The sequence below is a fragment of the Rhamphochromis sp. 'chilingali' genome, assembly GCF_963969265.1.
Source record: "Rhamphochromis sp. 'chilingali' genome assembly, chromosome: 8".
NCBI lineage: Eukaryota > Metazoa > Chordata > Actinopteri > Cichliformes > Cichlidae > Rhamphochromis > Rhamphochromis sp. 'chilingali'.
In genome coordinates, this window is record NC_137935.1 from 33,654,236 (window position 1) to 33,679,925 (window position 25,690).

The window sequence follows — 25,690 nt, forward strand, 5'->3', positions numbered from 1 at the left end:
CAGCTCATGACCTTAGCATGTCGGAGAAGTATGCGTCATATGATCGAGTGGCTGTGTTGTGCGAGAGCCGTCGGCTGTCTGGTGGAGCATTTGGAGCCTCGCTATGTGCTTCCAAACCGGCATTTCATCTCTGAGAAAGCTATCCCAGAGAAGTAAAGCAAGTGTGTAAGTTCATCTCTGAATGTTTGTAAAGCATTCTCACGTTAAGCTTAACAACCGATATATAGAGCGACTGCCTCTTCTTCCCTCTCCTGTTGCTACTTGAAATCACGAAACTGATCAATGATCGGCTGACTGGCCCTTCTGTCTCTCTTGTTGGTTTATCGCCCACTTTGGGCCAGAAAGTGGAAACGAGCGGATAAACAACAGCAGCACATTTAAGCTTGATAAGCTGTTGTTAGAATTTATTTAATATTACTTTCTGCATCAGGATCCTTTTTTACATAGCTGAGTGCAGGTAACTGTGCAGGGGCGGGTCTAGCAAAAAATTTGTTAGGGGGGCCAGGTAAGGCATTAACAGAGACAGGGGGGCACAAAGAAATACTTTTCTTTCTTATTCTCATTTAAAATGTCTAGTTTTTAATAAATCATTATCTGAATCTTACAACCAAAGTTTTCATCTGATGTAAACTGCAAGTCCATTATTGTATATAGTAACTATTAAGTCTAATAGTTAGTAGGTTATAGTACTTTTCCTTTAGGAAGGTACCATCTATGCAGTCTGCAATTCTGTTGAAGAAAGATGTTGAATCTATTTAATTATTGTAGAAAAAGAATTGATTTCTGTGCATTTTTTATTTTATTTTTTTACATGTGCATTAAATTAAAGTCGATTACGTCGATTAAGCATCATGAGTCAGAGGGTGGGCGGTGGTTCCCTATGTTTTTTTGCTGGGAGTTGGCAACCCTATTAGTTAGGGGAAATATTAAACAACCTAAGTACTCTCTAAAATAGGGAGGAATAGTGAGGATGGAGTAGGTTTAAGTTTATTAGATTGATCAGTGTTGCTGAACTATGAAATATTTTGTGTGCAGTGTATTTTTTGCATACAGGTATAACAGAATAGCTTTAATGTTTTGCTTTTAATACTTGAGTATGAACTTCTACAAAATGCAGCAAAATATTTTAAAAAAAAAAACAGTTTTATTGATGATAAAATACACAATCGGATTCATATCGGTATCGGCAGATATCCAAATTTATGATATTGGTATCAGATATAAAAAAGTGATATTGTGCCATCTCTAGTATTAAACAACAACAAATGGCCCCGAGACAACAATTTCCTTTGTTTCAATAACTACTAGACAGTAGAGTTCCACAGCCCAGGACAAGATAGGATATTAAAAAACTAGTATTAAATTGATACCTGAGCTGAATTGGTATTTATGTAACATTTATTAATACTACCAATGTTTTCAAATGTTCTGATTGTGAAAGGACTTTGCTCTCATTTGCAATCAAAAGCTGATGTGATGTGAAGTGTAACACATGGTTAGGAATAAATGTTAAAAAGAAAAAAAAAAGAAAAAAAAAACCCTAGGCATCAAAGGAGCCTCTATTTTCATCTCCAACAAAAAGGCTGAAAATCAGTTGGGTGGATGCCCATGTGGCGTGTTCGAGACAACCAGGCCTGGATGAGTTAGATCAGTGTTTCCCTACCACTGTGCCACTGTGATAATCTTCCACGGCACATAGGTGTGCCATGAGAAATGATCAGGTGTGCCGTGGAAGATTATCTGGTTCAACCTGATTAGTATTCCAAGCGATCAGTGAGTAACAGGCAGAACAATTACATTCTCTTCCACTAGAGGGCAGTATAACTACTCTGCTCTAATTAAATGGGTTGAAGAAAGTACATAATAGTCATGCTGTGAGTGAGACAACGCAGCACGTAATAGCAATAGATAAATATTTGAAAAGAAAAAGTAGTCAATCTAACCTGGGTCCTGGAGAAAATCCCGACCCAGATGAAGGCCCTAGCATGAAGTAGTGGTTAGAAGGGGTCAAGTGTTTCCTGGACTTCAGGAAGACCAGGAAACACTTGACCCCTGTTTCAATCCAGGGGGTCAGTGTTGACATTGTGGAGGACTATAAATACCTTGGAGTTCACATTGACAATAAACTGGACTGGGCTACAAACACCACAGCACTTTACAGAAAGGGCCAGAGTCGTCTCTATTTTTTGAGGACACCGAGGTCCTTCAACATCTGCCAGAAAATGCTCAGGATTTTCTATGAGTCTGTTGTGGCCAGTGCGATCCTCTGTGCTGTTGCATGCTGGGGGAGCAGGCTGAGGGTCGTAGATGCCAACAGACTCGATAAACTGATTCGTAAGGCCAGCAATGTTGTGGGGATGGAGCTGGACTCCCTCAAGGTGGTGTCGGAGAGGCGGATGTTGTCCAAGATAAAGACAATGTTCGAGAACACCTCCCACCCACTCCATGACATGCTGGTCAGTCACAGGAGCACGTTCAGTGAAAGACTGAGATTACCGAGAAGCACCACTGAACAACACAGGAAATCATTCCTGCCTGTGGCCATCTCCCTGTACAACTCACCCACTTAACACACAGTTTACTGCAACAGCTACACCCTTCTTGCACATGTTCTTCCTTTTTCAGCTATTTATTAATAAGTGACTTTTATGTGTGTGTGTATATATATATATTGTGCTATTCTTAGTTAGTGTATTGTCTGTCCTTGTTAATGTTTGTTTATAATAAAGCACTGTAATGAAAAATAATTTCCCCTAGGCATCAATAAAGTATTCTGATTCAGAAGAAAGCAAAAATGATATATTGGGAACAAACTGAGCCAATTCCAGTATACCTGGTGCGCGGAGAAAAGTTATCAATATGCTTTTTGTGACATTTCTGTTTCGTTGTGTGCCGTGTGATTTTTCTAATGTGATATATGTGCCGTGACTCGGTAAACACTCAGTTAGATTCTGTTTGTGTGTGTGTCTGCGTATTTAAGCATGCTTGCAAATAACTGTGTGTGTCTCTAAGCCTTCATAGGAGCATGTGGTGGCTGCAATGAAGAAAACAGAGCATATCAGTATTCTACGAAATGTTTTCTGTTATGATGGTATAGATGTTAATAATGTGAATAATTAACTCAGCCACAGGTCAGTGGCTCAGTTTTACTGTTTTTCCTGAAATGCAAAAAAACCCAAACCCTAGTTTATTTTTAAAGGTTAATACAATTTTATTATTACAATATGGTATTCATATTTTAGATTAATCTACATCTGCAAAATAAAATGTCACAAAAGCCTTTAAATAAATGTAGTCTTGTACCCTGTAGGCTCACTCCTGCTTGCTGCAGGTGTCACTGTGACAGCCCTCAGTGAGCTGCTTGATTAAAACATGGTATCAGACAAGGTTAACAGCTCTGCATATTTTATTTGAACTTCTGTAGCTTTCTGCCAAAACAAATTGCAACGAAATGGGAGCAGCTACAAAATTAGCTTTACTTCATGTTGGAGATTGGTAATCAGGTGGTTTGATGAATGATTCCTGCCAACTTTTTCACAGTAAAGGGGTTTAATAGTGGTTACTGTAATAAATCTATTTGAGCTCACCATCTCATTAACAGCACCGCCTTTTCGCTCTTTCCTGTATGTGTACAGAAAAGCTCCACGTTAAATTATGACAGCAAATTTGTCACTGTTGTTGTTGTGTTATCGGTCTTTTTCTTGAAAAGTGGGGGCTCCCTGGGCTTAATGTTGTCACACTTTTTATTGACAAGCTTGCTCCTAGATGTTTTTGCTCAAGGTGCCGTTTCACTGGCAAATGTATGTGGACCACTTGCCATGAAGGCTACAGAACGCCACAGCACTGTTTTGTAAATAAAGCATCAAAGTAAAAAAAAAATAGCATCCAGCATCTAGTATCAATAAAAAGTAAACAATTAAGTTCTTACGAAATTCATCCTTAGGCATGTGCAAAATCAATCTTAGGCAACGTAGGCCCTGATGATTTTTGGCTCTGCAGTGAGTTTCATGAGAGTAAAACTATCATCACAAAACATAAGTGTTGTTCTGCAAGATTTATTACTGGGTCTAATCAAAAACATTCTTAGTACTTTTAAATAAGTATATTATGTCTTTAGTTACCTAACTAGGTGACTTAGGACAGTAACAAGTGTCAGAGGTAATGGCAGCATCGTGTTGGTCTTTTCATTGTAAGTAGCTGCAGCTAGCCATTTAGACTCAAATTTTTAAAGGAAACACATTCATGTTATATATAGTAGGTGGTTGGTGTGCTCTCACCTGCAAATGTTCTGATGTAGTTTCTCCTGCAGCTCAATGAAACTGTCATAGCGCTCCTGTGTGAAAGTGATGTTCCTCAAGACTGCTGCCACAGCGTGGGGTCGCACTGCTTCCGTCTGAGGGGAGTGAAGCGCCGCAAACATAGGGTCAACAGGCAAATCGCACTGATACCTGTTCTAGGTTACAAACTATTTTTTTTCTTGTTAAACATTTTATAATTGTGAACATCTCCACACACCTCCTTAGTGATGATCAGCTTCTGAGGCTCCCCACTGAGTGGGCTAACACGTTTGTATCGGGGCACCTCCAACCTAAAACAAAAACACAATCTCTGCGGTTAGAGGGAAGAACAGTTTTAACTCTCAGTGATGCCGCAGTGTTCGTTTGACTTTGGGACCTGAAGCGGACAGAGTTTTGGACCTAGATTACTCTGCGAGGCTCCTGACTACGGTAGCTGTAATGCTCCAACAATCCATCTGACAATCCATCAAGCACTTCGTAGCTTACACAAGTCGTACTAAAACATTTTTTTACAGATTTATGAGCGCCATGTACCACATAAAATTGGTTCAAGGTTAGAAAGCACAACCAGAATTCATACATAAGGCGCACTGGATTATAAGGCGCACTGTTGATTTTTGAGAAAATTAAAGGATTATAAGTGCGCCTTATGGTACAGAAAATACGGTACACAAAACAAAAAAACAAAGTGCTGGTCAATCACGGCAACAAAACTTGATATATAAATAAATCTCTTGTCATTTATTTCAGGTTAAGCCTGTTAAAAATTGCAGAAACGCACTTATTCTTGAAGACCTGCAGTCCACGAACCAGTCCTTCCAGACATAGCAGATCATAGCGGTTAGCTGGTACATCGATCTTATACAGGATCACATCAGATGCTCCTGAGGCCTTAGTGTCACCCTGCTCTCTGCTGATTATCTCTTTCTCAGAGGTCTGTAAAGCAGATGGGGAAGAGGAACTTCAGCATGCCAGAATTCAGACACAAATGTAGACAAATCAAAGAACTGTACTTACATCTCTGCAATAACAGAGCATTACTGCATTACTTTATTAACCACAAATAGCGAGCTGTTCGTATTTGATGTCATGTACTTACAATTTCATCCAGCTCCAGCCCAAACTCAAAGCAAAGCTCGTCAAACTCCTCATCAGCTAAAACAAAAGGCAGACAGACATTAGAAGATATTTACTGGCACATGTCACAGCAGCCTGCTCACATTTAACCCTCTGGGCTCTATGCTGGCCATTTGTGTACACTTCAATTTCTTCAATTTTTCACTATTTTTTTAATTTTCCAACTTCAGCTCCTTAATTATATCAATAATATACACTACACATGCAGTTATTCCTGTTGGCTCTATGGTGGCCACTTTTGGCCAACTGAAACCCATTTTTTAATTCCTTGTTACTGACTAAATCAAGTAATTTAGGTAAAATTCCAATAACGTAGATAATGTTAAAACTTAATCATCCTCTCAGCCTCCTCTGATGACCTGTTTGCTGCTGCCTGCCGCTGAAAGGCAGCGGGGAGAGGGGATACTTGAGCAGTGCATTTATCGCGGCATATAATGTTTTTTCTGGATACACTGTGCTTTTTCAGCATTTCAATTTGAAATGTATTAGCACCAGTCACAAATGCAGTATTGCCGGCCATGGTCTTTCCACACTCACGACAGTAAATGCAGTGCATCATGTTGTCAGCTTTACAGTATCTTAGCCACGGAAACTGGTCAAGCCACTCTCTTTGAAATACTTTGTATACACTTTCCCCCTTTTACTTTCAGTGGGCTCTGGCTCGGAGTCGATCGTATGAGGCTCATTATCTGATTCTGTCTCCGGACCAATGTTAGACATAACCTGAGAGGTTGATGGCTCCGTGTCAGAGCACTAGCTATGAATTTCAGATGGCTCAGGCCTTAACGAAAAAGTAATCAAACGTTCTTTATATCTTTTCTCATTATCCACAGCTACGTCCACTTCTGTCAGGCCTAGGCTACTCACTAGAGGTGGGTATTGTCACTGATTAAACACAGCGAAGATTTTCCTGGCCTGGCTTTTTATAGCAGATAACTGCCTTAAAAATATTCTGCAGTAGATCAAAAACTGAAGAAAACCATGAATCAACATATGAACATTACCCGATGCTGCTGAAGTGAAGCACAGCAAAGTTAGAGGTTTTATTTGAGACACAGCCAAGCATTTTTCAATTTGGCATAATTTTAAAAAGTTTTAATTTCTTCGGTATTAAACAGCAGAAATTATGCTTTCTTGTCGGAGGTCATTTTTGGAAACAAAAAACAGCGGCCGACAGCACTGTACATGACTTGTGCGTAATAAGCGAATAATAAACAAATAAAGCGAATAATGCAGAAAACAGATTTGAGATACTGGTCATGAAGTACACTGAGGGTAGAGCACCGCGGTAAAGTGAGCCGTCATTTGTGAGCCGCGGTCAAGCCAGCCGCCTCCTATCCGCCGCATAAATTTCCTTGCGCTTTTACACCAGTCTTTACGGTAGCGCCTTTTCGCTTTATGTGCCGATTGAAAGCCTATACCCGCGCACACGTGCGCGCGCGCGAACAGTCGCACGCGCATGCGCGAGCACAAATTACAATGAAACAGCCCGATACAGTCAATACAATTATGGAAATGTCAGAAATTCATTAAAAATCATCATGAGTAGTTGAGGTCCAACTTTCAACACATCCCCCCTCTGGGACACCTACTGTACCTGTGTGCCAAGTTTCAGCCAGATTTACTGTAGAATTCCTCTGAAATTAATGGAAACATTTATTCAATCTAATACAGTCAGTACAATAGAATTATGTCAATTTTCAAAAATTCATTAAAAATCATCCTGAGTAGTTGATGTCCAACTTTCAACACATCCCCCCTCTGGGACACCTACTGTACCTGTGTGCCAAGTTTCATCCAGATTTACTGTAGAATTCCTCAGAAATTAAAGGGTACTTGTATCCAATGCAGTCGGCCAATACAGTAGAATTATGTCAATTTTCAAAAATTCATTAAAAATCATCCTGAGTAGTTGATGTCCAATTTTCAACACATCCCCCCTCTGGGACACCTACTGTACCCGTGTGCCAAGTTTCAGCCAGATTTACTGTAATATTCTTCAGAAATTGCAGGGAACTTATGTTCAGTGCAAGAAAGGCTGAAAGACGACCACCACTGAACAAGACACACAAGCTGAAACGTCAAGACTGGGCCAAGAAATATCTCAAGACTGTTTTTTCTAAGGTTTTATGGACTGATGAAATGAGAGTGAGTCTTGATGGGCCAGATGGATGGGCCCGTGGCTGGATTGGTAAAGGGCAGAGAGCTCCAGTCTGACTCAGATGCCAGCAAGGTGGAGGTGGAGTACTGGTTTGGGCTGGTATCATCAAAGATGAGCTTGTGGGGCCTTTTTGGGTTGAGGATGGAGTCAAGCTCAACTCCCAGTCCTACTGCCAGTTTCTGGAAGACACCTTCTTCAAGCAGTGGTACAGGAAGAGGTCTGCATCCTTCAAGAAAAACATGATTTTCATGCAGGACAATGCTCCATCACACGCGTCCAAGTACTCCACAGCGTGGCTGGCAAGAAAGGGTATAAAAGAAGAAAAACTAATGACATGGCCTCCTTGTTCACCTGATCTGAACCCCATTGAGAACCTGTGGTCCATCATCCAATGTGAGATTTACAAGGAGGGAAAACAGTACACCTCTCTGAACAGTGTCTGGGAGGCTGTGGTTGCTGCTGCACGCAATGTTGATGGTGAACAGATCAAAACACCGACAGAATCCATGGATGGCAGGCTTTTGAGTGTCCTTGCAAAGAAAGGTGGCTATATTGGTCGCTGATTTGTTTTTGTTTTGTTTTTGAATGTCAGAAATGTATATTTGTGAATGTGGAGATGTTATATTGGTTTCACTGGTAAAAATAAATAATTGAAATGGGTATGTATTTGTTTTTTGTTAAGTTGCCTAATAATTATGCACAGTAATAGTCACCTGCACACACAGATATCCCCCTAAAATAGCTAAAACTAAAAACAAACTAAAAACTACTTCCAAAAACATTCAGCTTTGATATTAATGAGTTTTTTGGGTTCATTGAGAACATGGTTGTTGTTCAATAATAAAATTATTCCTCAAAAATACAACTTGCCTAATAATTCTGCACTCCCTGTAGGTCTGTTGACAGAGCTCTGTACAGGTCTGCTCGAGCTGACCTGAAAAGGGGTCCCACCTGTCCAGCAACAACACATGGCATGGAATAATAGACATCATAAACCACAGAGGCAGAACTGTGAAAACAGAAAACCTGAGTGTGCAGCTAGCAGAGGAAATAAACAGCTTCTTCGCCCGCTTTGAAACACCACAACAGCAGCATTCATCTGCCTCAGCCCTGCTCCCATCCTCATCCTCACCTGGTTCCTGCACCGCTCCATTCACTGTAACGGAGCACGATGTCAGATGTGTGTTCCTAGCAGTGAACCCCAGGAAGGCGGCCGGTCCAGACGGAATACGTGGTAAAGTGCTAAGACCATGTGCCCACCAGCTCACCCTCATCTCCACCAGAATCTTCAACCTCTCACTGGATGAAGCAGCCATCCCATCCTGTCTAAAATCAGCCACAATCATCCCAGTACCAAAGAAGTCTCCCATCACCAGCCTGAACTATTATTGCCCTGTGGCCCTCACACCGGTAATCATGAAATGCTTTGAGAGACTAGTCCTTCAGCACACCAAGGATTACCTCCCCCCAGAATTCGACCCCCACCAGTTTGCATACCGTGCAAACAGATTCACAGAAGATGCCATCACCCTCCACTCGGTGCTGAGTCACCTAGAACAGCGGCAGAGCTACGCCAGAATGCTCTTTGTGTACTACAGCTCACCCTTCCACCACTCGCCCATTGAGAGCCTACTAACTTACTGCATCACAGTATGGTACAGCAGCTGCACTAAGGCGGATAGAGCCACCCTCCCAGCATGTTTGCAATGAGTAGGAGATGCTCTGTATCTCACTGTACAACTGTATAGTGACAAAGGTATTGGGTTCTTTTCTAAAAATTGCTATAAACAGAGGAACCCAAACTGATGAAAAGTGGCGAATATTTTTTTTCAAATGACTATTTTTAGTGGATTTTTGATATAGAAGCAGAATGACAGAATGTTAAAAGAAGTTACTTTTAGTCATTCTAAGCTGGGCATTGCGTTCTCTGGCTGTTCAAAGCCATGGAACTTTAGACTTTCCAAGCAAATAATGATGGCCATACTGATGTTCTTTTCAGTACATTTTACTTTATGTTCATTTTCTCTGCTGAAGGTATTGTTCAGGCCTGTCAAGATGGCGCCAGTGTGTGTGGCTCGCCGTCTGGCTCTTCCTCTGTTGTGTTTGCTTATGTTGTCTTTTATTGCTAGAGTCAACTCTCTTTTAATGTACAATCGCCAAAAACTGTTGGACCTCCGAGTTGCCAGTGATCTTACCAATGCAACTTATAATGGACATAAGGCGTTACCTCCATTCCTGTCTGGGATACCAGCTAACCTTTGTCGGACCCTGGCCCCAGCCTCACGGCGAAAGCGTTTCAGACGCCGGGGCAAACGTAGCGGTCTACTCGTGAAACTTAAGGCGTACTTGGCGCGCTCTTCCCCGGCTCCGTGGAACGAACGTGGATCTGTACCTTGTCATGCCTTTTCTCCGTGCTCTCTGGAGCCCATCGATGCCTGGCTGGTGCCCGTTGTTGGCTCGGATCAGATGTCCCAGCCACGAAAGATTTCCCCTCATCTTCGTCGGCGCGGTGCGAACCTACAGAACCTACGGCCGCTGCGTCGGGTCTCGCTGTCAGCCACGAACATGCTGACCTCCACCAGGTTTGGATTGGTGAACACTAGATCGCTGAGTAATAAAACTTTTATTTTAAGGGATTTATTTATGACCCAAGGACTGGATTTCCTCTGTATAACTGAGACATGGTTGAGGGCCGGTGAGTCCAGCGCTTTCACAGATCTCTTACCTGATGGCTGCTGCTTTTTAAACTCTCCTCGAATATCAGGCAGAGGAGGAGGACTAGCGGTTGTTTTTAAGAAGCAGTATAAATGTAAACCACTGCCATTATCAACCTCACCTAGTAGCTTTGAACTGAGCATGTTTGAGCTAGGTCGCTCTCACACAGTGCTCTGTGCTGTGGTTTACAGACCCCCAAAATACAATAAGAACTTCTTAAATGACTTTTCTGATCTGTTGGCTGAAATTATGCCAAAATATGATCATGTCCTTATTATTGGGGACTTCAATATTCATGTGTGCTGCCCTGACAAGCCAATGGCAAAGGACTTTTTAAATCTTATTGACTCTTTTGATCTTGTGCAACCTGTGTTTGTGCCTACACAAAAATATGGGCACAGGTTGGATCTTGTTTTAACTCACAATTTACCTGTCTCTAACTTAGAGGTTTGTGATGTTGTATGGTCAGACCATAGGTCTGTCTTGTTTGAGGTTTTCCTTCCTTGTACCAAAGTTAATCTTCCTCCTGTTGCTGCTAGGAGCTGTCGTATTTTTAACCCTTCCTCTGCTGGACAGTTCTCTATTGCTTTTAATCAGAACGGCGGCCTTCCTGATTTCATATGCAATGATACAGAAGAGCTGAGTACGTGGTTTTACTCTGTCTGCCAAACTGCTTTAGATTCAGTGGCCCCCTTTAAGCTTTGGCAAGTAAAAGCCAAATCTGAACCCTGGCTGAATGAAGACACCCGGGCTGCCAGAAGAAAGTGTAGGAGAGCTGAACGTAAATGGAAGAAGGATCAACTTCAGGTGTCATATCAAATGTTACAAGACTACTGGAATTCTTACCAGAAAACTGTAAAAGATGCTAAGAGGAAACATTTTGCTGCTATTATTCAGGCAAATTGTCGTAAGCCTCATGTCTTATTCAAGACTATTGACATGGTCCTTCACGCTCCACAGACTGCTGGTGTCGAGTCTTCTCAGGAAATTTGTGAAAACTTCCTACACTTTTTTATTGATAAAGTGCTATCTGTCAAAGCGCAGACTTCCCAGTCCGTTCTCGACCCTTCTACCCCTGTCCCTAGTTCTGCTGTCTTTGACAGGTTCGAGCCAGTTTCCTTGCTCTGCCTGCAGGAGTTCATTGCTCACATGAAGCCCTCAGGCTCCCCTTATGATGCTCTCCCTCCTCGATTTTTCAAAGAGGTTTTTCTCACTATAGCATCAGCTGTACAATCCATTGTAAATAGTAGTTTGTCCTCTGGTGTTGTACCTGTCAATCTCAAACATGCGGTGATTCAGCCTCTACTCAAGAAACCTGCTCTTGATCCCGATATTATTGCGAATTACAGACCTATTTCCAAACTGCCTTTTATCTCAAAGATTCTTGAAAAGGTAGTTTACAAGCAATTAATGTCCTTCCTAGAAGAACACGGTATTTGAGAAGTTTTCCAATCTGGTTTTAAAGCTTTACATAGTACCGAATCTGCCCTTTTAAGAGTTTTTAATGATGTGTTTTTGGCAAATGACTCAGGTGACTGTGTTATTATTGTGCTGTTAGATTTAACTGCTGCTTTTGATACAGTGGATCATAATATTTTAATTTCCCGTTTAGAGCAGTTGGTGGGTATGCGGAGTACCGCACTGCAGTGGCTCAGATCCTATTTGGCAGAGCGAACTTTCTCTGTGAAACTCGGGGAGTTTGTATCCTCTGTTGCTTCTCTTCAATGTGGGGTCCCACAGGGTTCAGTTTTAGGCCCGCTTCTTTTCTCTCTATATCTCCTACCCCTTGGGTCTATTTTCAGGAAACATGGGATTTCTTTCCACTGCTACGCCGATGACTCCCAGATTTATTTCCCACTTAAAAAGATAAATGGCTTCTCAGTAGACCCGCTGCTCAGATGCCTTGATGATATAAGGGCCTGGATGGCTTTGAACTTTTTACATTTTAATGAACAGAAAACAGAAGTGATGGTTTTTGGTGGCGCTTCTGAGGCCACTATTATAGATCTTGGTTCACTGGCACAGTATGTTAAACCAGTCATCACTAATCTGGGAGTTAAAATAGAGGCAAATCTTAAACTTGAAAGCCAGGTCAGAGCTGTTGTAAGATCTAGCTTTTTTCATTTGAGGGAATTAGCCAAAATAAAGCCTATCTTATCGAAACAGCATTTTGAGACAGTAATCCATGCCTTTGTTACTTCTAGGCTGGATTGTTGTAACGCACTTTATTTTGGGGTTAGTGATGCGTCCATTAGGCGCCTGCAGGTTGTGCAAAATGCTGCAGCACGTCTCTTAACTGGAACAAAAAAGTTTGAGCACATTACCCCAATTTTAATTTCACTCCACTGGCTACCTGTATATTTTAGGATTGTTTTTAAAATTCTCTTATTTGCTTTTAAATCTCTTAATGGCCTGCCCCCCCCCCCCCTACCTCTCGGAGCTACTACAACCATATACACCTCCCCGTTCCCTTAGGTCCGCCAATCAGCAGCTCCTTAAGGTACCAAAAACTAAGTATAAATCTAAAGGTGATCGTGCTTTTGCTGTAGTTGCTCCAAAGTTGTGGAATGATCTACCCTTGAATGTTAGGCAGGCCTCTTCTCTCTCTGAATTTAAAAGTCTTCTTAAAACATATTTATTCGCTGAAGCCTTTGGCATTGATTAGAGGGGTTGACTCAATTTGTTTTGACATGTTTCAATTTATTTTACTTTTTAGTTATTTATTTTATCTTATCTCATTTTAATTTTCTTTACTTATGCTTTTAGCATGTACAGCACTTTGTGAACTCTGGTTTTATGTTAAAGTGCTTTATAAATAAAGGTGGTATGGTATGGTATTTTCATTTTTATGATGTTTCTATTTTTACACAATTCCTCCCACATAGCAAAATTGGTATGGCCTGGATCTGTCCCACACAATGTGCTTACACATGGCCTGCGTACCGCAAAGAATGACGGCCCCATGGTGGCCCAGATCTGGTTTACCAGAGGTGGCCCACACATGAGCCAGCACAAGGCCAGTTGCAGACACACTGCTGGCCCTGTGCTGGCCCAGAACAGTTTCAGCTCTGGCCCCAGATGTCAGCCTAATGTGTACCTTAGCCATGTAAGCCATGTAATAACAACATGTGCTGGAACATAATAGTGCAAAAGTAACATGACGAAACTCTGTTCAGACAGTGAATGGACTGATTCTTATACAGCACTTTTTTACTCACCCATATTACTCAAAGTGCTCTATACAACATGTCACATTCACCCAATCAGGCCAAATGTGGCATGCCATCACATAAACAGTGCCATCTTACCATGCCAGAAGTCAGCCAGCAGTGCCGGCTTGACACCAGACCCAGGCAAGACCCGTCTGCTATGTGGGATGACTTGTTCTTTGGGCATTTTAGTTGTGGATTATGTTTGGGCTGTGTCTCTTGCCCTTTCAGTATTGTATTCTTGTGCTTCTAAGTGTCCCTTTGTTTCTTTTTAGGTTATGTAGTATGGGTTAGAGATATTTTGTATGTTGTTTTTGTTTAATAAATCCGCCTTTTGGATTATTCCCTGATGTGCCTGAGTTCTGTTATTTAGTGTCACTTTGAAAGGACACACATCCAGCATTGACATATAATTGTTCTTTCAATTTTTGATAAAGATTACAGTGAATTGAGATGTAACTTGGCCCAGAGGTACGGTAGGACGCCCAGAGTAAGAAAGTGTTGAAAGTTGGACCTCAACTATTATGGATGATTTTTAATGAATTTTTGAAAATTGACATAATTCTATTGCATTGACTGTATTGAATTGATTATAAGTTTCCTCTAATTTCTGAGGAATTCTACAGTAAATCTGGATGAAACTTGGCACACAGGTACAGTAGGTGTCCCAGAGGAGGGATGTGTTGAAAGTTGGACATCAACTACTCAGGATGATTTTTAATGAATTTTTGAAAATTGACATAATTATATTGTATTGATTGTATTGAATTGATTATAAGTTTCCTTTAATTTCTGAGGAATTCTACAGTAAATCTGGATGAAACTTGGCACACAGGTACAGTAGGTGTCCCAGAGGAGGGATGTGTTGAAAGTTGGACATCAACTACTCAGGATGATTTTTCATGAATTTTTGAAAATTGACATAATTATATTGTATTGACTGTATTGAATTGAATATAAGTTTCCTTTAATTTCTGAGGAATTCTACAGTAAATCTGGATGAAACTTGGCACACAGGTACAGTAGGTGTCCCAGAGGAGGGATGTGTTGAAAGTTGGACATCAACTACTCAGGATGATTTTTAATGAATTTTTGAAAATTGACATAATTCTATTGTATTGACTGTATTGAATTGATTATAAGTTTCCTCTAATTACTGAGGAATTCTACAGCAAATCTGGATGAAACTTGGCACACAGGTACAGTAGGTGTCCCAGAGGAGGGATGTGTTGAAAGTTGGACATCAACTACTCAGGATGATTTTTAATGAATTTTTGAAAATTGACATAATTATATTGTATTGACTGTATTGAATTGAATATAAGTTTCCTTTAATTTCTGAGGAATTCTACAGTAAATCTGGATGAAACTTGGCACACAGGTACAGTAGGTGTCCCAGAGAAGTAATCTGTTGAAAGTTGGACATCAACTACTCAGGATGATTTTTAATGAATTTTTGAAAATTGACATAATTATATTGTATTGACTGTATTGAATTGAATATAAGTTTCCTTTAATTTCTGAGGAATTCTACAGTAAATCTGGATGAAACTTGGCACACAGGTACAGTAGGTGTCCCAGAGGAGGGATGTGTTGAAAGTTGGACATCAACTACTCAGGATGATTTTTAATGAATTTTTGAAAATTGACATAATTCTATTGTATTGACTGTATTGAATTGATTATAAGTTTCCTCTAATTACTGAGGAATTCTACAGTAAATCTGGATGAAACTTGGCACACAGGTACAGTAGGTGTCCCAGAGGAGGGATGTGTTGAAAGTTGGACATCAACTACTCAGGATGATTTTTAATGAATTTTTGAAAATTGACATAATTATATTGTATTGACTGTATTGAATTGAATATAAGTTTCCTTTAATTTCTGAGGAATTCTACAGTAAATCTGGATGAAACTTGGCACACAGGTACAGTAGGTGCCCCAGAGGAGGAATCTGTTGAAAGTTGGACCTCAACTACTCAGGATGATTTTTAATGAATTTTTGAAAATTGACATAATTCTATTGTACTGACTGTATTAGATTGAATAAATGTTTCCATTAATTTCTGAGGAATTCTACAGTAAATCTGGATGAAACTTGGCACACAGGTACAGTAGGTGTCCCAGAGGAGGGATGTGTTGAAAGTTGGACCTCAACTACTCAGGATGATCTTTCATGAATTTCTGAAAATTGACATAATTATATTGTATTGGCTGACTGCATTAGATACAAGTACACTTTAATTTCTGAGAAATTCTACAGTAAATCTGGCTGAAACTTGGCACACGGGTACAGTAGGTGTCCCAGAGGAGCGATGTGTTGAAAGTTGGACATCAACTACTCAGGATGATTTTTAATGAATTTTTGAAATAAACATAATTGTAGTGTATTGACTGTATTGCACTGAATATGAGTTTACTGTGATTTCTGAGTAATATTACAGTAAATCTGGGTAAAAACTGGCCCAGAGGTAAAGTAGGTGTCCGAGAAGAGGATTGTGTTGAAAGCTTGGCATCAACTTTTAAGAATGATTTTTAATGAATTTTTGAATATGCAACCAGACTGTCACGATGGCTGTATTGGGCTGTTACATTGTAATTTGTGTGTGTGCGCGCGCGCGCGTGTGACTGTTCGCGCGCGCGCACGTGTGTGCGAGTCTAGGCTTTCAATCAGGATATAAAGCGAAAAGGCGCTACCGTAAAGACTGGTGTAAAAGCGCAAGGAAATTTATGCGGCGGATAGTAGGCGGCTGGCTTGACCGCGGCTCACAAATGACGGCTCACTTTACCGCGGTGAGAGAGCTGTGCAGGAAGTGTGATTTTATCGTGGTGGAAGCAAAACAGCGAAAGTAAGAGGGAATTCATGACAATGTTTATCTAATCGATTACATGTCCCAGACTCCATTAACAATACAAGAAAATCAAGCAGCACTGCAAATATATGAAATGGTCATTTTTGATGTTGTCCTCCAACAAGTGCATTGTACAAACGAACGTGATGACCATTTTATATTTATAAAAAAAGATGATAAAAACTGATGTTAAAGACTTTATGCAGTAAAAATAGCAACAAAACATAAAAATAATAAAAACTGCAGACTTAATCTGTTGGTGGACACTTTTGGCAACGAACAAGCTGACAGGATAGTGATTCTGAACAAACCCAGAGGCTTAAATGACAGGAGGAAGCGGAGGAAATGATGCAATCACGCTGTCAGTCAACAGGCAGATAGAAATGAACAAGTACTATTTCCTTATCGCAAAAAATACATAAGTTAACAAATAAACCAAAATAAACTCGCCATCAAATAAGTGGTACTTTCTTTAATAATTAGAAATGAAGGCAGTTAAAATTAGCTCTACAGTTCATGAGCAGCTGCTACATTGCTAACAATCAGACAGCGAGTTCACAACGTACTGACCTAACTCTGTCGTTTAGAAGCAAAAATAAAAAAAAAGAGAAAACAGACGAGCAGATTAAAGGTTACCGGAAAATACAGTAAATATGACTTACTGTAACTTCTACCCAAAGCTTTGAATAGAAGATCCCGTTTAACTCCGACAGTCGGCATGTTCGCTGCTAATCGTCACCAGCTATGTGGAGGAAAAGGACCCTCACTAGCCGGTTGTAGTTGTCTGCAGAGGTGCCTGAGTGATTATTCTTTTTTTTTTACTCTCACAAAACTTTATTTAGAACTTAACATAAGCCGTTATGTTCATTCTTAATATAAGGAAAACGTTTAGATATATATTTGTTCAATTTTTGCAATGCAGCATGTGAGCTCCGGGACACAGACCTACAAAAAGGTTAAGCTATTTATTTACAGCTTTTTAGCTATTTAATTTTACTTCAAACAATCGGTAACACATTGTTGCGTGCTGGAGAAATCATCATCATCATCATCATCATAACTAGAGAATGCGTTCCCTGAAGAAAATGCAGTGCGAAAGCTGATACGCGAATATTTTTTAGCTGAAATACTGTAATTGCTAAAATATTTGGGAAACTTGTTAAATTTAACTGAAATACACCGAATCATTCACCTGAAAGCTGAAGTTCACACCGAAAAGAAGGTTCAAGGTTGGAAAGTAGCTGAACATCTTCAAAATACATATTAGTAAGTTAAATTTATTTGCCAAAGACACTGAGGAAATTGAATTTACGCCTGACCCCTGACCCCATGGGCCCCGACATAAACCTTGGAACGCGTACTTTTATACTTCAGTTCTGTCCAAAAAGGTTTTGAAGCTTTAAAGTAGCTTTTCAGAAAATAAAAGTACAGTAATTACACTGTACAGTGTACTACAGTGTGCAAGATATTAAAACAAACAAACAAACAAACAAAACCCGAAGCTCCTTTAAGCTGAAGGTCAAAACCTTTATTTAAATATTACACAGACTGCGTGTGCTGACCGAACAGGCTTGGGCTGAAGCAATGCAGCACCTAACCTATTTTCAAGTAGGCTATCATTACTTTAAAGGGGACTCAAGAAGGAAGCCCCCTGGCACCGCTCTGGTGGAGCGGACACCGCCGTTGCAGTCGACTAACCCGTTTCCCTCCATTCTGCCTCCCCAGGACTTGGAAGTGACCTGGGGCCCGTTCTTCGTACCGCGCTAAGTAAGTTAGCTGGATTTGATTGTTGACGATTTCGCCTGATCTTGGATCGTTCGGTTCTCCGAAGCTCATCCGGGACTTGCTGCCATAGCAACAGATCCGTAAGCGTAAACCTGCTCGGGAGCAGGTTTACTTCATGTAAACAGGATTAGATCGCGGCCACTCAGGTATGTCCGCTTCATTTATACGAAAGCAACAGCGATATTTTACCACTGTTTTACCATAAATAAATATTATCAATGTAACTAAAGTTAATGCAGTACTTGATCCTTTTATTGATTTCATACAGATACATACAGGTCATTTCCTAAAAAAATGGAAATGTACTATTAATCATTCTATTTCATGTATTTGATTATTTCAGATGTAATTCATATTTCAGAGTAGTAATTGTAAATTACTTCGTGTAATCTTGATGAGAGACCACGGCTATAAAAGCGAAGGTGGATTTGGGAAGCCTGTCGCAGCCATGTCCTGTCCGTATAAGCGAGCCACCCATTGCGGAAGGTGCAAGATTGATAAGGAGAGTTCTCAGAATTCAGCGTATATTGCGGGATAGACAGGATCCTTTAGCTCAGCGCGACAGTGTGCTCATAGAGAGATATCGATTTTCCCGTGAGGGTATTATTTACTTAACCAACTTGTTGACGAGGGGGTGCAGGACCACCACCTGTCTTTTTTTGCTCTGCCCTTTTCTTGGTTGCTGTTATAAACAAACAAACAGATTATTTCAGGGTCTCTTTGCAAGAGACTAAAAGCAATATAAGTGATAAATCTTACCATTCTGTAGAATATTCTTATATTTCACTTTTACTTGTTCCCATGTTCTAGTGGGCCCTGTCGTGGCTCTAATGTGAAAGAGGATATAATGTAATATAATATAATAAATCTACCCTACTGCCTACTGGGCCCTGTTTCAGGAAGCCGGTTTAGTGGAAAAACTGAGTAAGTATACCCTGAGTTAACGAAAACTCTGGGTTTTCGGTTTCACAAAGCGAGTTCAGCTGCAGCCTGAGTGAGTCACTATGACGACACACTCCGTGAAGCTAACCTGCCCCCTAGCAGGTTTACTACAACTAACCCTGACTGTCTCCGCCCCTTTGTCGGAAACCTGACAGTAGGAAGTGTCGGACATGGCGTGCCACTTCCTTGAAGAGCCAGTAGATCGTGAAGCCCAAATTCTCCGCAGAGCTCTCCGCCGGGAGAGAGTGATCAGAGCGCGTTTGGACATTTTATCATTTCCTGATGATTTTCTGTGCGAACGTTACCGTTTCTCAGCACAATCTATAATTTATTTGGATAACATCCTCAGGCCATATATTACGCATGTGACACATCGCGGACATGCTCTCAGTTCATTGCATATTATTTGTATTGCACTTCGGTTTCTTGCAAACGGGAGCTTTCTGTATAATATTGGTGACGCTGAGCACGTTTCCAAGGCTACCGTCTGTCGGGCAGTCAGGAATGTTACAGTTGCACTGAAACGTCTCCTGTACTCGTTTGTGTTCCCCGGTCACAGACCCACAAGATTTATCAAAGAGGGATGCCACAAAATTGCAGGTATCAGGATGACCAAAACTTAATGTATGATGTGGTGATACTTGGACTACTACTTAAATTGCACATTTATTTTCAGGGTTCCCAGGCGTGATTGGCTGTACAGATGGCACTCACATTCCAATCATTGCTCCTTCAGTAAATGAAGGAGACTATGTGAACAGGAAGTCTTTCCACAGCATTAATGTGCAGGTACATAGTTCCCTGTAGCATGTCAAACTAACAAATTATTTCATTATAGTAATGGATGCTAATTTTTGTTCTCTGCACTGTGAAGATCATATGTGATGCTGCCAACATTATCACAAATGTGGAAGCCAAGTGGCCAGGCTCTGTCCATGACTCACAAATATTCCGTGAATGTACACTGAGCACAAAATTTGGACATGGTGAGTTGAGAATACTTTAAAATATATAAAGACCAATTGCTTCAGGGACATTTGAACTGAAGTGTACCCTTCTGTCTTAGGAGAGTTCACTGGCTACTTGCTTGGTGATAGGGGGTATCCATGTTTACCCTATTTGCTTACCCCTTACCCTGACCCTGAACCGGGCCCACAGCAGCGATATAATCTGGCTAATTGCAGGACAAGAGCCAGAATTGAAATGACTATCGGAATGCTTAAGGCCCGGTTCCAGTGCCTGCAAAGACTCAGGGTCACCCCAGAAAGGGCATGTGACATTATTGTGGCATGTGTGATTCTTCACAACATTGCCACAATTAGAGGAGAACACTGTCCTTCTGAACCAAACATCAGCAGTGATCCAAACCATGAACATCCTGACCCTCCCACGGACATACAAGATGGAAGCGCAGTCAGAGACACCATATGTCACAATCATTTCCTTTGACCCATCACCTCAACATGTTGAAAGAAGAATAAACAGATTTTTTGTTCAACTGGCTTTATTGGTCGCCTGTATTTCCTGTACACAAAGTATTAAAAGATGTAAACCTCATAAAGTGTCTCTGTTGCTTCCTCCTCTGTAACAGCTGTCAATGTTTCTTCATTATTTTCCTGCAGTAAAGAAATAAACAACATTGCTGTTCTACTGTAAACTCATATAATCTGTGGAGTATTACTCACAACTGCATGTTGGTTTGGCTCAACAGGAGGCTGCACCAGATGCAGTACACCACCACCATCAACTGATAGAATATGAGGTTTATACAGGTCACTTATAACTTACAAGGGACCAAATGGCAATTAACAAACATACCAAGCACCTTACACTTCATTGTCATTATGCTCTCAAAGACAACCAAGGCTGAGGGAAGGCAAAATCAGTCGGAAAATAACTTCACTACAAAATAATTCATTATGGTAAAAAGTTTATCAAATGAATGTGTCGCACTGCAAAGGTGACTGTGAAGAAAGGATGTATGCACATCATGTATTATTTTGAATTTACCCCTTATGTAGGCACTTGTGTCTTGCGGGGTTATTGACTCAGAGGATGTCCCCGCAGAGATGCCTTCAGCCACAGGGCGCCCACTGTTTTGGCTGAGGGCCAACTGCTCAGCCTCTGTGAGTGGTGGTGGTGGAGGACCCCCACCTGTTTTTCGGGCCTCCGCTTTTTTTCTGTTGGCTATAACGGGCCACATTTGAGCATACAGAGTAAGCAAATATGTACTTGTAATGTGCTCAGATAATTTCAATAAGTGCTTACAGAAAGAAAATTAATGTAGCCTCTAACTGCAATTGATTTACATCGGACAAACAGACCAAGCACTATGGCTCATAATACAATTACACCTTACCTGTTTGGACTATATTTTTATATTTCATTTTTACTTGCTGCCAGGCACGTTTGGGGCCTGTTGGGTTGCACCTGCGCTCACATCACATCACAAAATAAAATGTATAAAATAACAAATAAAATAACATATGATAAAATAACGTGTTAAATGGGTGGAAATCCCTAGATCAATGTTTATATTAACACTCATGCATTGACTCTGTCGGCTATGTTTTGCCATGCATGCTCCCTTTCTTTTGCAGCTGTGGCTGTGTTACTTTTTTCCGCGGAATTTGCATGTTATCGGCATATGCTGCCATCAGAATTTCGGCCTCAAGCGCTGTGAAATACATTGACCGCGCCTTCTTTCCCTCCGTCTCCATGGTGACTCGCTTAATCTGTGCTCCGCTTATCAGGGCTTTATGTATCCTCGTCCGCGCGCTTCACTTGGGGTTAAAGCAACTCCGCGTTGACTGAACTAATTGTTATCAGCCTTTCTGAAACGGAATATTCCGAGTTGGACAGTTCGGGGTTACTCAACCGTGAGTGTCGTTTTTCACTCTGAGTTTTCCAAACCGGCTTCCTGAAACAGGGCCCTGGGGCCCGTTCTTCGTACCTCGCTAAGTAGGTTAGCCGGATTAGATTGTTGACGATTTCGCGTGATCCTGGATCGTTCGGTTCCCCGAAGCTCATCCGGGACTTGCTGTCATAGCAACAGAGCCGTAAGCGTAAACCTGCTCGGGAGCAGGTTTACTTTATGTAAACAGGATTAGATCGCGGCCACGCAGGTATGTCCGCGTCATCATACGAAAGCAACAGCGATATTCCACCACTGTTTCACCATAAATAAATAACATCAATGTAACTAAAGATAATGCAGCACCTGATCCATTTATTGATTTCACACAGGTCATTTCCTAAAAAAGGGAAATGTACTATTAACATCCTATTACATGTATGTGATTATTACAGATTTAATTCATATTTCAGAGTAGCAATTGTAAATTACTTCGTGTAATCAAGATGAGAGACCACGGCTATAAAAGCGAAGGTGGATTTGGGAAGCCTGTCGCAGCCATGTCCTGTCCGTATACGCGAGCCACCCATTGCGGAAGGTGCAAGATTGATAAGGAGAGTCCTCAGAATTCAGCGTATATTGCGGGATAGACAGGATCCTTTAGCTCAGCGCGACAGTGTGCTCATAGAGAGATATCGATTTTCCCGTGAGGGTATTATTCACTTAACCAACTTGTTGACGAGGGGGTGCAGGACCACCACCTGTCTTTTTTTCCTCTGCCCTTTTCTTGGTTGCTGTTATAAACAAACAGATTATTCCAGGGTCTCTTTCCAAGAGACTAAAAGCAATATAAGTGATAAATATTACCATTCTGTAGGATATTCTTATATTTCACTTTTACCTGTTCCCATGTTCTAGTGGGTCCTGTCGTGGCTCTAATGTGAAAGAGGATAAAATATAACATATTATAATATAATGTAATATAATATTGGATAATATAGTGTAATATAATAAATCTACCCTACCGCCTACTGGTGTTGGCCAGAGGGGCCGATGGCGCGATATGGCAGCCTGGCTTCTGTCAGTCTGCCCCAGGGCAGCTGTGGCTACAACTGTAGCTGCCTCCACCAGTGTGTGAATGTGAGAGTGAATGAATAGTGGTATTGTAAAGCGCTTTGGGTGCCTTGAAAAGCGCTATATAAATCCAATCCATTATTATTATTATTATTATTATTATTATTATTATTATTATTAAATTACTTACGAGTTTAATTTGTCAGCAACTTTCTGCCAGCCCTCTCGCCTTGCTTTTGCAGCCTTTGCAGTGTTCCCTTGCGTTTTAATTAAACTCTGAAACTCCTGAAATCCCTCAATCAAGAGTTCTTGCTCTGCTGCCGAAGAATACCGAGCGCGCTCCTTCGACATTTTCGCCGACCAATCAAAGGGTTGCCGATCAATGTTTCTACTATCGATGCGTAGCCCCTGTTAAGCCACCCAGTGATCTCACATTACTTCATCCAGCTATACTAATCGTCAACAACAGGTGTGTTCGGAGAACCGGAATAGCGAGCTCAAAGTTAGCGCGATGATTTGATCTTGGATGTGTCATTTGATCTTGGATGTAGTAAGCGAGGTACGAAGAATGGACCCCGTAGCACAAGGAAGGGGGAGGGTGCAGCCAACGTCCTCGGCTTTAATTGGTCCAGGCCAGAGTCGACCATGACCAATTGGCCAATCCACTACCTTTCATTGTTTATACCGCTACAAAAAACAAACAAACAAAACAACAACAACAACCACAACAAAGCAAACATCTGCCCATCTGCCAACGGAAAATCACCATCGGCCCACACATCTGTTTGACCGTCCCCAGTTAATTCACAACGCCAGATAATCCAGAACACTGGCGCCACAGAACACCTGTCGCACCTCCATCAGCGGGCACTCCCGCATCAGGTGTACCAGCAGCCCACACTTATAGCGGTACTCCTGCCCCAGTTTCTCGGGTACAGTGCCGGGGCCCGTTCTTCGTACGTCGCTTACTACATCCAAGATCAAATGACACATCCAAGATCAAATCATCGCGCTAACCGTGAGCTCGCTAATCCGGTTCCCCGAACACACCTGCTGTTGACGATTAGTACAGCTGGACGCAGTAATGTGACATCACTGGGTGTCGTAAAAGGGGCCACGCATCGATAGTAGAAACATTGATCGGCAACCCTCTGATTGGTCGGCGAAAATGTCGACGGAGCGCGCTCGGCTCGGTATTTTTCGGCAGCAGAGCAAGAACTCTTGAGTGAGGGATTTCAGGAGTTTCAGAGTTTAATCAGAACGCAAGGGAACACTGCAAAGGCTGCAAAAGCAAGGAGCGAGGGCTGGCAGGAAGTTGCTGACAAATTAAACTCGTAAGTAATTTAATAATAACAATAATAATGGAGTGGATTGATATAGCGCTTTTCAAGGCACCCAAAGCGCTTTACAATGCCACTATTCAGTCACTCTCACATTCACACACTGGTGGAGGCAGCTACGGTTGTAGCCACAGCTGCCCTGGGGCAGACTGACAGAAGCCAGGCTGCCATATTGCGCCATCGGCCCCTCTGGCCAACACCAGTAGGCGGTAGGGTAGATTTATTATATTACACTATATTATCCAATATTATATTACATTATATTATAATATGTTATATTTTATCCTCTTTCACATTAGAGCCACGACAGGACCCACTAGAACATGGGAACAGGTAAAAGTGAAATATAAGAATATTCTACAGAATGGTAAGATTTATCACTTATATTGCTTTTAGTCTCTTGCAAAGAGACCCTGGAATAATCTGTTTGTTTATAACAGCAACCAAGAAAAGGGCAGAGCAAAAAAAGACAGGTGGTGGTCCTGCACCCCCTCGTCAACAAGTTGGTTAAGTAAATAATACCCTCACGGGAAAATCGATATCTCTCTATGAGCACACTGTCGCGCTGAGCTAAAGGATCCTGTCTATCCCGCAATATACGCTGAATTCTGAGAACTCTCCTTATCAATCTTGCACCTTCCGCAATGGGTGGCTCGCTTATACGGACAGGACATGGCTGCGACAGGCTTCCCAAATCCACCTTCGCTTTTATAGCCGTGGTCTCTCATCAAGATTACACGAAGTAATTTACAATTACTACTCTGAAATATGAATTACATCTGAAATAATCAAATACATGAAATAGAATGATTAATAGTACATTTCCATTTTTTTAGGAAATGACCTGTATGTATCTGTATGAAATCAATAAAAGGATCAAGTACTGCATTAACTTTAGTTACATTGATAATATTTATTTATGGTAAAACAGTGGTAAAATATCGCTGTTGCTTTCGTATAAATGAAGCGGACATACCTGAGTGGCCGCGATCTAATCCTGTTTACATGAAGTAAACCTGCTCCCGAGCAGGTTTACGCTTACGGATCTGTTGCTATGGCAGCAAGTCCCGGATGAGCTTCGGAGAACCGAACGATCCAAGATCAGGCGAAATCGTCAACAATCAAATCCAGCTAACTTACTTAGCGCGGTACGAAGAACGGACCCCGGCTCTGAAAGCAATCTTATCACAGATAAACAGAAGAAAATGGTATTGAGGTATCCATATTGAGGTTAAAAGGAACGCGATTAGTCCTGTACTTCAGCTAGAATGAAAATAAAAAACGCAAAGCTGGAGTTATTCTGTGTCTGCGCAGCTGCCTCTT

The 25,690-nt window shown here is 41.3% G+C and overlaps 2 protein-coding genes across 3 annotated transcripts in view; one reads left to right on the plus strand and one right to left on the minus strand.

Annotated features, from left to right (window-relative positions):
- The window catches only part of farsb (phenylalanyl-tRNA synthetase subunit beta), a 31,740-nt gene extending 14,584 nt beyond the window's left edge, over positions 1 to 17,156 (minus strand). Inside the window, exons 1-5 of the mRNA XM_080890034.1 lie at positions 17,035 to 17,156; positions 5,398 to 5,453; positions 5,080 to 5,234; positions 4,516 to 4,588; positions 4,278 to 4,393 (exon numbers count right to left, since the gene is read on the minus strand). Coding sequence (XP_080746160.1) covers positions 4,278 to 4,393; positions 4,516 to 4,588; positions 5,080 to 5,234; positions 5,398 to 5,453; positions 17,035 to 17,092 — 458 coding nt within the window. The 5' untranslated portion in view covers positions 17,093 to 17,156. The remainder of the gene's footprint in view (positions 1 to 4,277; positions 4,394 to 4,515; positions 4,589 to 5,079; positions 5,235 to 5,397; positions 5,454 to 17,034) is intronic.
- Positions 17,157 to 17,836: 680 nt separating this feature from the next.
- Positions 17,837 to 20,709, plus strand: LOC308401696 (putative nuclease HARBI1). 2 transcript variants are annotated; one of them, XM_080890036.1, is made up of 4 exons: positions 19,079 to 19,699; positions 19,776 to 19,888; positions 19,974 to 20,085; positions 20,166 to 20,709. In XM_080890036.1, exons 1-4 carry the CDS (start codon positions 19,270 to 19,272, stop codon positions 20,546 to 20,548), a joined length of 1,038 nt encoding a protein of 345 aa, XP_080746162.1. In that variant the 5' UTR covers positions 19,079 to 19,269; the 3' UTR covers positions 20,549 to 20,709. The 2 variants fall into 2 exon arrangements, 1 of the variants encoding a protein (XP_080746162.1); XR_013972592.1 differs by lacking the exon at positions 19,079 to 19,699 and adding an exon at positions 17,837 to 18,303 and having other exon boundaries at positions 19,974 to 20,709.
- Positions 20,710 to 25,690: the final 4,981 nt, after the last annotated feature.

What these genes read in the sequence shown, in the direction of transcription:
- LOC308401696 (XM_080890036.1), top strand. Translation starts at nt 19,270, where the DNA reads ATGGCGTGCCACTTCCTTGAAGAGCCAGTAGATCGTGAAGCCCAAATT. An exon ending in GGGATGCCACAAAATTGCAG is followed by an intron (nt 19,700 to 19,775) that starts GTATCAGGATGA and finishes ATTTATTTTCAG; the next exon opens with GGTTCCCAGGCGTGATTGGC. An exon ending in GAGCACAAAATTTGGACATG is followed by an intron (nt 20,086 to 20,165) that starts GTGAGTTGAGAA and finishes CTTCTGTCTTAG; the next exon opens with GAGAGTTCACTGGCTACTTG.